The sequence below is a fragment of the Loxodonta africana genome, chromosome 13 (assembly GCF_030014295.1).
Source record: "Loxodonta africana isolate mLoxAfr1 chromosome 13, mLoxAfr1.hap2, whole genome shotgun sequence".
NCBI lineage: Eukaryota > Metazoa > Chordata > Mammalia > Proboscidea > Elephantidae > Loxodonta > Loxodonta africana.
In genome coordinates, this window is record NC_087354.1 from 58,445,619 (window position 1) to 58,457,721 (window position 12,103).

Here is a 12,103-nt window from a genome sequence, read left to right on the forward strand (position 1 = left end):
CAGCCCTCTGCCTGAGCAGAATCCCTCTCCTATAGCACGTTGTCTCTGCCTTGCTTGGGGCATTTACTCTTCCCTATCAGAAACTCTGGTGGCGTAGTGGTTAAGTGCTACAACTGCTAACCAAAAGGTTGGCAGTTCAAATCCACCAGACACTCCTTGGAAGCTCAATAGGGCAGTTCTACTCTGTCCTATAGGGTCGCTATGACTCAGAATCAACTCAATGGCAATGGGTTTGGTTTGGCTTTGGTTTACTCAGTGGTCAGCCCGAGTGTGACTTCTCTCCCCTCAGTCTCCTGAAGAGCAGATTCTATTTGATTTCTATTCACAAGCTACACAGAACTTAGCACCAACCCCTGCAGGAGATAACTGCTTGGTAAATAAACTTATAAATACTGTATTTAAAAGTAATACAAATGGAGAAGAACAGCAGAAGCAACTCATATACCTTCATCCTCCCTCCTCTTCTCCCTCATCTGTTCATTGAAGAAGTATTTCTTCTGTAACCATTTTCTGTTGGGCACCCTGAAAGTGCCTAATAGCCCCGAAGTCAGATGATGCAGTACAAAAATAAAGTGGCTCTTTCATCATCCTTCAAATACCTACGGCTTTAGATACAAAATTGGTCCTTCCAAGATCAACACTAATATGATATTCCCAACAGACAGCTCAATTTCGTGAAAAGACAAAACAAAACATTTTCATTCATAAAAGAGACTCCAACACAGACTAATGCCTGGTCTTGGAGATTGCCCGGGCCTCTGAGGGCAGCTCCACTTTTGTTTTCCCATTCCTCCAATCCACAAACATCTACTGAACACCTGTTAAGAGTAGGCATACCAAGGTAGAATATGATGATGGTCCTTGGTATGGCAAGAAAGATAAACCAAAAACAAAATTTCCAGTAGCATCAGGTCACTATAAACCGTAAGGTCTAAGAGGTAACCAAGGAATTTTTTAGAGGAGCTGGAATTTGAACTGAGACTATTCTCTGAAAACTCTTAAGAAACAACACTGTCTTGTGCTTCTCTTTTGCACAAGAGTTGGAGATAGGAAGGGTCAGGAATGAGAAGGGGAAGCTAATGGCTGTGGACTGTCTTCATTCTGCTTCCAGATGGGAGACTCATTCACATCCATTTCCCCAAATGGGTTCCAACCACTGCTACAAACTCAAGGACAAAAAAAGAGGTCATTTCCTTTTCAAAGCTGGAGAGAATATAACAGGACACGTAATAGAAAATTATGTTGTGAAATAAAGTGCCTAAGTACTCAAGGGAGCCCAGGTGGCACAGTGATTAAGAGCTTGGCTGCTAACCAAAAGGTCAGCTGTTCAAACCCACCAACCGCTCCTTGGAAACCCTATGGGGGCAGTTCTACTCTGTCCTATAGGGTCGCTATGATTAGGAATCAACTCAAGGGCAACGGGCTTGAGTTTTTTGGGGAGTACTTAAGAGTCCTTTAAGAGAATGTTTGATTGATAGAATCCCCTTTGTAACAGACCATGAAAAGCCATTTCTCTAGTATGAGAGAACTTAAATACCTCACATTATAACTCAAACCACCCCAGCTTTACTGGTGCGGCTTAACTGGCTCTGCTGAATGAGGAAACCCTGCATAACCAAGGCATTCATGAATTCTCTCCTGTTGAGCAATCAATTCTTAAAAAGGTGTGGCTGTTTGGGTCTAAAAAAACATTTTCACAGAGTATCTGTTTGGAAAACCTGTAAAATGTTCTTGACATAATGTGCTGGTTTTCTCCAAACGTTCTGGTAATTTATCCCGTGCTCAAGCTTTCAAGCCAGGATGAAATGTTTGTTATCTGACCATGGCTGCATAGCACTTTAGAGGTTCTGGCCCTGGGGCAGTGGCAAAAATGAGAAAACCTGCGAGGACAGGAGGTTGGGCTGCTTCCTAAGACTCACCAAGGAAATGAACTTCTTAACGGCAAGGGAGTTCCTTAGAGAAATCTCAGCATTTAGTCACCACCGGGCAGGTCTTCCCCAGGGCAGGGAAAGGCTAGCGCTCCACATTTAAGAAGCACTCTTTGCTAAATTAAAATATTGCATTTAATTCACTCTCCTCCAAGCATTTAATAGGATAATGTAAAATTCTATTATATAATACCAACACGTAACTAATATTAAGACAGCATCTGTCCACTAAGTTAACACAATTTTTCCCATTAAATATGGTTTTATCACATTTATTCAGTAGCCACCTTCAGAAACATTAGCTAACAATCATGGCCCTCTTTAAGAAATTGCAGGGAAACTAAAAAACAGAAATTCAGAGTAACAGCAGAGCTTTCTATACCCCTTCCACACCAACATTAAAAAGAATCCAATAGAGAGAGAGGGAAGATGGTAAAATTGGCACGAAACGAGAGACTGTAAGGGCTGACTCAATAGGGGGAGAGCAAGTGGGAGAAGGGAGTAAGATGTATGTAAACCTACATGTGACAGACTGATTGGAATGGTAAATGTTCACTTGAAGCTTAGTAAAAATTTAAAAAAAAAAAAAAGAATGCAACAGAAACCACACTCAGAGACTCAGAACCCAGCTAGGAGGGTCCACAGATGCGGCCGTGTGCCAGCCGCTATGCTGAGCACAAGGCGCAAAGATCACACACTGTTGACCTGCAGGTAGGCTGGGTTTGGTCTATGTGATTTATTTATTTATTGAAAAAATGCTTAAAAGTTAGTAGATCTCAGATTAACATCCAGATATCTGACTTCTCTTGAAAACTGAAGGATCTAGCGGCATGGTCCAGCATTCCTCCAGCAGACACTTCCAGCTGCACTACAGACGCAGCTGACTCTACAGCAGAGCACACTTTCTCACTGCCACAGTCACCACCATACCCTACTGCCAGCCCGATAACACTCATGTGTGCTTCCCGTCTACCCCAGAGGCATTTGAGTGTGTCACTCCAAACTCTTGGGGAAAAAAAGGGGGATAAAAATGGCACCTGTGCTCCACAAGTTCAGAGTCTACTGGAGGAGGCAGACATGAAGATAAATTGCAACATGGTGTGATACATGCCACAGTAGGGGGATGGCCGGTGTGCACAGAAACCCTGAGTAAAGTGCAGCTAGCACTACTGAGAGAAGCGGAGGTACCCGGGCACCTTTACAGGAGACAGAACACTGGAGAAGCTCACACCACTGAGATGAGTGTAGGTATCTGCGCACCCTTACAGGAGACAGGATATTGGACAAGGGTCTTGAAGAATGAGAAGTGGTTGACTAAGCAGAAGAATGGGAGAAAGCCACACTATGTGTGCAGAGATAAGGGGACTCAGCAAATTGGCAGTTTTCCAGAGACAGGGTTAGGCAGAGAAGGGGCTTCTATTGCCTACCATGCTTCTGTAATTTTTAAGTGAAGTCTGGGGGCAAGTGAGTTATTTAAGAAGAGGCTGACATGATCAGATTAGTTGCTTTAGGGAAAGGCGCTGTGTAGCCTATGTGTAGACTATGACCTGGAGCAAATAACCCTTGCTGGCATGTACCCCACTGGGTGCTAAGATGAACCCCTTTATGTTAACTTCCTGGTAGTGTTCAGAGAATCCGCACTCTCAGACAATGATATGTGTCTTGGCTAACCTATCTTTTACTTCTCTCACAGGTTAGTGTATGTCAATGCAAGTATCTTTCTTGAGCTGGCATAATAAAAATGATGTAAGCTAACACACAACGTAGTCCTTCAAAAGAGTGAAAATCAATGGCCTAAATCTCTCCAAGATGATCTCGATTTCATGCAAGAAAGGTATCCTCTTCTGCCTACCACTTTTCCTGTCCCCACCTATCTCTCTGTGACAGTAGAAGAACAATGAAATATCATGTGGCTCAAGTGTGGTGCAATATTGTTTTCCTCAGAATCAAATCACTAAAAATACATGTCTAAACACTGTCCTCAATGACCCACCCAGAATATGCCATGTTAACTCAAGCTTTGATCCAAGGTCTGGTGGTGGTAAAGAAATGACAGGCCAAAGGAGAATGGCTTTACTCGGCAGTCTGTCAGGATGTCCCCAGTGAAGCAACAGCAAACAAAGGCCAATAACAAGGACAAGAGGCTACTGCACAGAATAAAACAAGCCGGGAAGAACAGGCATGTCTCCTCAAAACCGTGAAACCTAAATCAGTTTCCCTTTTTTCCCTCAGATTAAATCTAATCTCTAAAGACTAAGACAGGCAAATAAAGGAGTGGCTTCCCCCCCCCAAACTGTCTCAAAGTTATAATAATTCAAAGAAGACTATTCCCCAGACTTTTCATTGTTGCTACAAACAAACCCATCTTTCATTTCTTGTCATTTGTAATTGCCATGCCGTAATTGAAAATCAGTCAATCACCACAGAGCTTAGGGGAGACAGCTAGCTCTGAGCTGTCACCGTAATCATCACAGAATAAACAAATAATATCAAGTGTTCTCCTTCTTTATCATCTTTAATCTATATATTCCAGAGAATCTAAAAAATTTATACTTCGTTACTGTCCTCTTTCTCTAAAGATAGTGTACAATTTCAAAGCATTTCCCCCTTCAAAACACTGCCTTTCTCTTTCTCAATGGTGAACGTGGGGTCTGCACCAAAAGACTTCAATATAATTTAGAATCTATCTGTAGGAGCCAAGAATTCAATTAAGAGAAAAATTATTTGAGAAGGATTTGGACAATTCAGCCAATTAACTTTCCTATAATATCGCTGAAAAAGGAAACTGAATTGTCTAACAAAAGACTACACAAGTCAGTAAGGACCTGGCTAGGGCAAGGGTGAAAGATTCCAGAAGTCTGGGTCCCCTCTGCAATGCAGCCCCATTAACAGTCCCACAATGCCCTGGGCTTGGGACCTGCGGGAACACCTAAGAAGTACAGCTCTCCACATGTACTGGGCTACAGAACTCCAAGAGTTCATTTGTGGTCCTTTAAATCCCACTTCATGGTAGTACTGGAGCCCTGGTGGTGCAGTGGTTAAGTGTCTGGCTGCTAACCAAAAGGTCAGCAGTTCGAATCCACTAGCCACTCCTTGGAAACCCTATGGGGCAGTTGTACTGTCCTTTAGGGTTGCTACGAGTCAGAATTGACTCAATGGCAACAGGTTCATAGTAGATACTAGAGGACTTTAACCTATATCCTTAGTAATTTTTTAAGTTTATAACTTAAAAAGCTCAGCAGCAGAACTGCCGAGCTTATTCTTTGTTGGGAAGCTCTAATTCCATACTCTAATGAAACCAAGTTGCACTCTAATTAAAGGAAGGAAAAAAGTTCCCACTGGTGGGGAAAGGCGGTCTCACCCTTTCGTTGGTTCCCTCTCCCGACGAACCCTTTGGTTCAATGGGGCCACTTCAGGTGACTCACCTTGGTGGCCTCTTCCACACTCTCCCTCAAGGCCTGCAGCTCAGCACCGTATTGCTCCTTCAGCTTATCCATCTCCTGGTCATGGCTGGACACCTCTTCTTTCAAAGCGCCTTTCAGGGCAGTGAGTTCACGCTCCCGCTTTCTCAAGAGGTCTTCTTGCTCTTCTTTGGCGATTAGTAGATCTTGCAGATCTTGTTTTGCCTGTAAGAGTTCCTAAAGAAAGTAAAAATGGGCAGAGAGGTGAAGACTAAACACCCTTGTCAAGAGGGCCATCCACACTGACAACACACTCTCACCTATCCTTCCTACCCTCTTCTTCCTCACACTACCAAACCCACATAGGCCATCTCTTTCTCTCTCACTTCAGTTCTCAGAGGCCATCATTCGTCTTGATTTGTCTGTCTTAGCTTTTCTGAGATTTGATTAATTTGAGGGAGAAAAAGGAAACTGGTTTAATTTTCATGGTTTTGAGGGGACATGTGTGTTATTCCACCTTGTTGCATTTCCGTGGAATGGCCCGTTATCCTTGTTACTGACATTTGTGTGCCATTACTTCATCAGGGACATTCTAACTTGTTGGTCTCCCTGCTTCATACCCACCTCGAATCTTCCATGTGGTCAAGCCCTAATCTATATTCCCAGTACTCGGGATGACCTGCTCCTTCCTTCTATCACACTTGCCTGCCTGAGCAGAGGACAAGGCTCACACTTTCTCCTCCTCAACTGCCAAGAGTTCACAGAGAAAGTCACAAAACTAGGACAACAAGTTCCACTACAAAGCACATTACCTAAAGCCAAGTATGTCCTGCCAAAGGCTCAGAAATTCCTCTTAATTCAACATCTTTGTTGTATTCAGCACACCACTTATCCCAGAGCTTCTCAGCTCTCCTAAGCTCAGGACTTGCCCACTTGGCAGACTTTACACTTGAAGAGAAGACTTGAATGCCTCGGCTTCCTCTCCTCCCCACCAGCCCCTGCAATCCATGCTTTCTCCACCCAAAGCTACTTCACAGAGAATGAACTACCCTCCACTAGTCTGCTCCAAGTCCTTACTCCATCAGGGATCCTTCCTTTCTGACGTTTTGCTCTCTTCCTTTTACTTGAATCCATGCCCTTTCCCTCAGGACACAAGAGTCTACTGGGCCAAGCGGGGAAAAAACCCTCTCCTTGGCTACCCTTCAAGCTTTACCACCAAACTTTTTGGAAGCATATTCTCAGTTTGAAGATTATCTTTGAAGAAGTTGAAGGTCCCTGGGTGGCGCAAACAGTTTGCACTCAACTCTTATCTGAAGATTGGAAGTTCAAACCACCCAGTGGATTCGAACTACCAACTTTTTGGTTAGCAGCCGAGCTCTTAGTCACTGTGCCACCATGGTTCCATAAGACCAAAAAACCAAACCCATTCCCACTGAGTCGATTCCAACTGATAGAGACCCTAGAGGACAGAGTAAAACTGCCCCATAGGGTTTCCAAGGAGCACTTAGAGGATTCAAACTGCCGACCTTTATGGTTAGCAGTCATAGCTCTTAACCACTAAGCAACCCGATTTCCATATGACCCACTGTGACCTCCTAATCAGAACATTCAATGGTCTCCTCCCAGTCCTCACTTTTCTTGACTCCTCTCTGACCTTTCCTGCCTGACTCCTTAAAATTCTCTTCCCTTCTAGTTAGTTGGTAGTTTAAAGACATTATACATTCCTGCTTTCTTCCCTCAGGCCACTTTCTGCTACAATCTCATCTGGCTTTTCTCTTCTATTTCCCAAAGGCTGAGCTGATTGTCAAGAATACAACTTTGCATTCTTCATTCTTTTTCGGCAAGCTCATCTCATTTTTTCAATTCTATGTAAATAACTCCCAAGCCTTTACCTCCAACGCTTATTTGAGTTCAGACCTAACTTCATGTTCCTTCATTTCCTCTTCCTTTGGTCGTTATTCGTGGGATGGCACCACATGCCTCCTAAGCATCCAAGCTCAGGACCTGGCAGCAACTTCGACGTCTCTCCCTCGCCCTTGTCCCTCACAACTGAAAAGTGAGTTCTGTAACATCTTAGATCCTTTTTCCCACCATCCTAATTTAAGCTTCATCACCTCCTGCCCAAGGGGTTTATAATAGCCCAAATGCCCTCTGCTTCCCAGCTCTCACCTGAGGCCTCTCAGACATTATGCCTGCAGCACCTCCTGCCTAGAACGTCCTTCTTCCCTCATTCCCACCTCTCTCTGCCTTCTAGAATCTCTCTAAAGACCCAGCTCCAAGACTCCCTCTTCCAAGAAGTCTTCTTTGAATAACCTTCTTGAATACCCATCTCACTTAGCTATACTCATAGCACTTGATAGTTTTTATCTTAAAAAAAAAAAAAAATTTTTTTTTAATGTATTTATGTTATTTTCTTATCTCCCTACTAGATGGTCAGCTCCCGGAAAAATTTTTTTCTTATCTCCCTACTAGATGGTCAGTTCCTGGAAGGAAGGGTATAGACCGAGGTTTACTATGTTTCTGACACACACATCAATGATATTGGGGGTGTGTGTGTCTATTTTAGGTGAAAATAAATTAACACAAGCAGTTCAGCAAGAATCTGGGGATGTCAGAATTCTAAATTAGACCATTTTTTCACTCGTGGCTTCTGAATAAACACACATCCTATTCCCTTGGAAGGAGCCCTGGTGGCACAGTGGTTAAGCGCTCAGCTGCTAACTGAAAGGTCAGCAGTTCAAACCCACCAGCCACCCCATGGGGGAAAGCTGTGGCAGTCTGCTTCCATAAAGATTACAGTCTTGAAAACCCTATGGGGCAGTTCTACTCTGCCCTATAGGGCCGCTATGAGTCGGAATCGAGTATAAAGCATATAACAACAAAAACAATCCTTGGAGCACATGCAGACTCAGAGAAATGGTTGCTGCCGGGTAACCCCAAGTCTCAGAGATAAAAGCTACTTTCCATTCAAGTATTGCGTCACTGATAAGGGGATAAAATCACTTTTGTGTTCTCTGAGATATGCACACCCATTGGACCACGGGAACCTCTGCAATCCTAGCATGGAGGTCCTTGCACAGAGGAAGACTTAGCCCTTCAAGAATCTAACTGGCAGGCACTGATTAGCTCAGACGTAGCATCACAACACTCAGCCAGGTAACTAAGGCAACTCTGGTTCTTCCAAGGCCCAAATACAGAGACCTTATGAAAATATACCCAGTCCTGACATTTATCAAATAGGGTACCCTGCTGCTGCCACTACCCATCCCACCTTAAGAAGTATCAGAGGCTCTCCCCAGTCAGTGTTGCTACTGGCTACTCCTTTAGGTCCCCCTGGAGCCTTGGGCCAGCTTCTGCAAAACAGCTCTTGTGATTCTGTTTCCTGCTTTTACTTTCATACGTTTCTCAACTGTTTTGATGATAAGGCAGTTCCCCTTCCCGCACTTATCTTCTCCAGGGTGGACCTGTGTTTTGTGCCGCCTTGTGTGTGCTGCTGCCAGTGTATGTCCAGAGCTGGGGTTTTCATGGTCCACTCTACACCGACCTGCTATTATCTGGGGCTGGGGCTGTTGCTTAAGTGGACTGTGCTGAAGAAATCCAATCAGATTACACCTCGCCGTATCACTTTACGGCACTTGAAGTTCTCCACAATAGAGACCAAAAGGCACACGAGATTTCAGAAACTTCGCTTCATCAACTCAGGGCTTTGTTAACAATTGTATCAAGCCAAAGAAGGGAGAAAATACACACAGAAACCTCCATTAGAGATGAACGTGCCAATCAAAGAAAGTAGACGCCAATCAAAGAAAGTAAGGTAAAACTTTGGCTATTCACAATCAGCACGTTCAATACCAGAATAGTTCCACACCTGAAATCAGCCAGGAGATAAAAATCTAGTGGGGGGCGGGGGGAAAGACAATAAAAATTGACATGTGTTTGGTAGTTAATACATAATAAGAACTATGCTAAGCATTTCCAAATATCAAAGATCAATATTCAAGAAGATGAATATTATTCTTATTCAGAAATGAAAAACTGAAGCTCTGAGATGCTAACTTGCCCAAGATGACACAGGTTATAAAGGCAGAGCCAAGATTTGGACTTAGATCTGACACCAAAGCTCACTTTCAACGGTACAGCTTCTCTGAACCTGGTAACAACCGTAAACACGCAAGGAAGACCAAGGATGGAACAACTACACTGTCTGACACTGCTGGCACAAACAGAACAGAGCACTGTGTCTCACTGGCAGTGCCTACTGGAGGTCCACCTTTATAAACTAAAGCAAAGAAGCATGACTAGACTCTATTTGCCTAGAGCAAGAGAGGAAGGAGAATCAGGACTGGGAGGAGGAAACGGAATGTGTGGCTAATTGTCTATGAACAACTGCCACTTTTGCCATGAAACCGGAAGAACTGGATGGTGCCTGGCTATCATTACTGAACATTTTGATCCAAGATTCTATAGAAGAATCCTGATCAAAAGGGGAAAATGAAAAGCCACACCTCAAATTCTCACAGAATCCAGACTTTCTAGTACCATGGAGGCTCGGTGAACCCCTGAAACTATTACCCTGAGATAATCTCTAAACCTAAAACCAAAAATATCCCCTGAAGTCTCCTTTTAAACCAAACAATACTTCAGCTTAACTACTGAAGAATGTCTGCCTTGAGCATTGTGCTCTTTTAAGGTCTATCTGTAGGGATCAAATTGAAAACAGCCACTCAAAAGGTTAGAAAGGGAAGTTACTGGACAGTGAGTTTATGTTAATGAGGAAGGAACAATTTGGAAAAGGAGGGTGAGAATGGCTGCACAACTTGAAGAATGCGATCAATGTCACTGAATTGTACATGTAGAAATTGTTGAATTGGTGTACATTCTGCTCTGTATATTCTCAACAACAACAAAAAAATTCTTTTTTTTTTTTTAATTAAAAAAGGAGGAAAGGTGAGAGAAAAAGGAAGTGCACTGTGGGACCTAGCAGTTACCAGCAACAGCAAGTGGCTGTCTTGACAGCAGGTGCATTGAGAGCCGTGCCTCAGAATGCCCAGAGCGGTATTTTTATAACACCAAACTAAAAACAATCCAAAATAAACATCATCAGGAAAAGAGGATGGATGGTATTCTCTTTATTTAAATGAAGCCGAATGACCCAGCGTGACACCACGAGTGAACCCTTAGCATACCATGTTGAGTGAAAAAAGCAACTTCCAGAAACTTATACACAGTAACATTTTTACTTTGCTCAGACAAAGTGCAAAACTGAAACAATAAAATTATGTAGTGTTACATCTTTATGTGATGCGTGTAAAACTCAGGATGGCGATTCCTTTTTGGGAAGGAGGTGGGAAGACCAGATGGCAGAAGCATACACACACAGAATGTCACAGTGTTGGTGAGGTTCTGGTTTTTAACTAGGGAGGGGGCATTCATGGTTGTTCATTATATTGTTACATCTAATAACTTACATATGTTACAAAATATTTTATATGTATCAATCATATAAATAAAAAGAGCCAGTAATGAAGAGGCAAAAGAAGTCTGTATTCTGTGCCACAAGATGTCATACGTCCAACAATAGGAGCCCTGGTGGCACAGTGGTTAAGTGCTCAGCTGCTAACGAAAAGGCCAGCAGTTCAAACCCACCAGCGGCTCTGCAGGAGAAAAGATGTGGCAGTCTGCTCCCATAAAGATTTATAGCCTTAAAACCTGCAGCAGTTCTGCTGCGACCCATAGGGTTGCAATCAGTCAGGGTTTGGTTTCATTTATGCCATGAAAACATTCCTCATTTCAATAAGGATAAATTAAGCCACCTAACAGTACAACAGCATAGGAGAGGTGCAGCTTCAACAACTGCACAATAATAAACAAGACAAAACAGCCAGGTTGATTGTGAATTCTAGGGATCCAGTATTAAAAGGCATAGGGCAAAAGCATTCATAAAGGTATGCTATCATTTAAAGAGAATGTGCGTATCAACACACGAATCAGAACAGGTGGCCCAGGGAAATGTCGATGAGTGAGCTAACACTGTTTCTGCTATCCTGTCCAATAACAAGGGTAGCTGTTGAAATTCCCTGCAGATCCTGAGTCACCGAAAGCTAAGAGAACAGTACCAAATGACGAACCCAACCAAGTGAGAGCACCCAGACTAGGGTCCTCCCATACATGTTCTAGAACAGAAGGCTCTAATATCAAGTTTTGGGAAATCTTGTGATATTTCCTCCTTGGAGATTCACTATGTACATTGTCAAGACTCTGAGATAAACTACAGCCAAAAAAAAAAAAAGTTTGCCTAACTTATCTGTCCACAGCAGAAAGCTTTATTTCACACACCATCTATCAGCAGATATTTCACATCAAATGCGTAAAACATTGATTACACCCTCTTCTGCATAAACGCTCCCTAGAAGTTCTCTGGGTCCTCTTTCTGGCCCACACTCATTAAAGGGTAAGTAAAATGCTTTGTATCAAAACTGTAGCTTTCTGAGGATTATATGATTGTTTTTACGAAGGATAGCCTAGAAGGTGCAACACAGCTGGTGAGAAACATTTCTAGTTACCTTCTTATTCAAACTCGTAAAATATTTAGTAGTATCACTGCAATGTTCAGTGCTATCACTACTTCAGAGACCTCCGTTCTTAGCACACTTGATCCCTAGAACAATACAATTTCATAGCCAGAGTATTTTCGTGGTACTTAAGGGTTTACATCTTGGCATATATGCCTGGGATAAACCACTTCACAAGACACTGCTGAAGTGAGGCTCACTT

At 43.0% G+C, this 12,103-nt stretch overlaps 1 protein-coding gene across 1 annotated transcript in view; it reads right to left on the reverse strand.

The window, feature by feature from the left end:
* Positions 1-12,103, reverse strand: part of CGNL1 (cingulin like 1) — a 118,889-nt gene that overhangs the window by 87,576 nt on the left and 19,210 nt on the right. Inside the window, exon 7 of the mRNA XM_064267493.1 lies at positions 5,354-5,566. Coding sequence (XP_064123563.1) covers positions 5,354-5,566 — 213 coding nt within the window. The remainder of the gene's footprint in view (positions 1-5,353; positions 5,567-12,103) is intronic.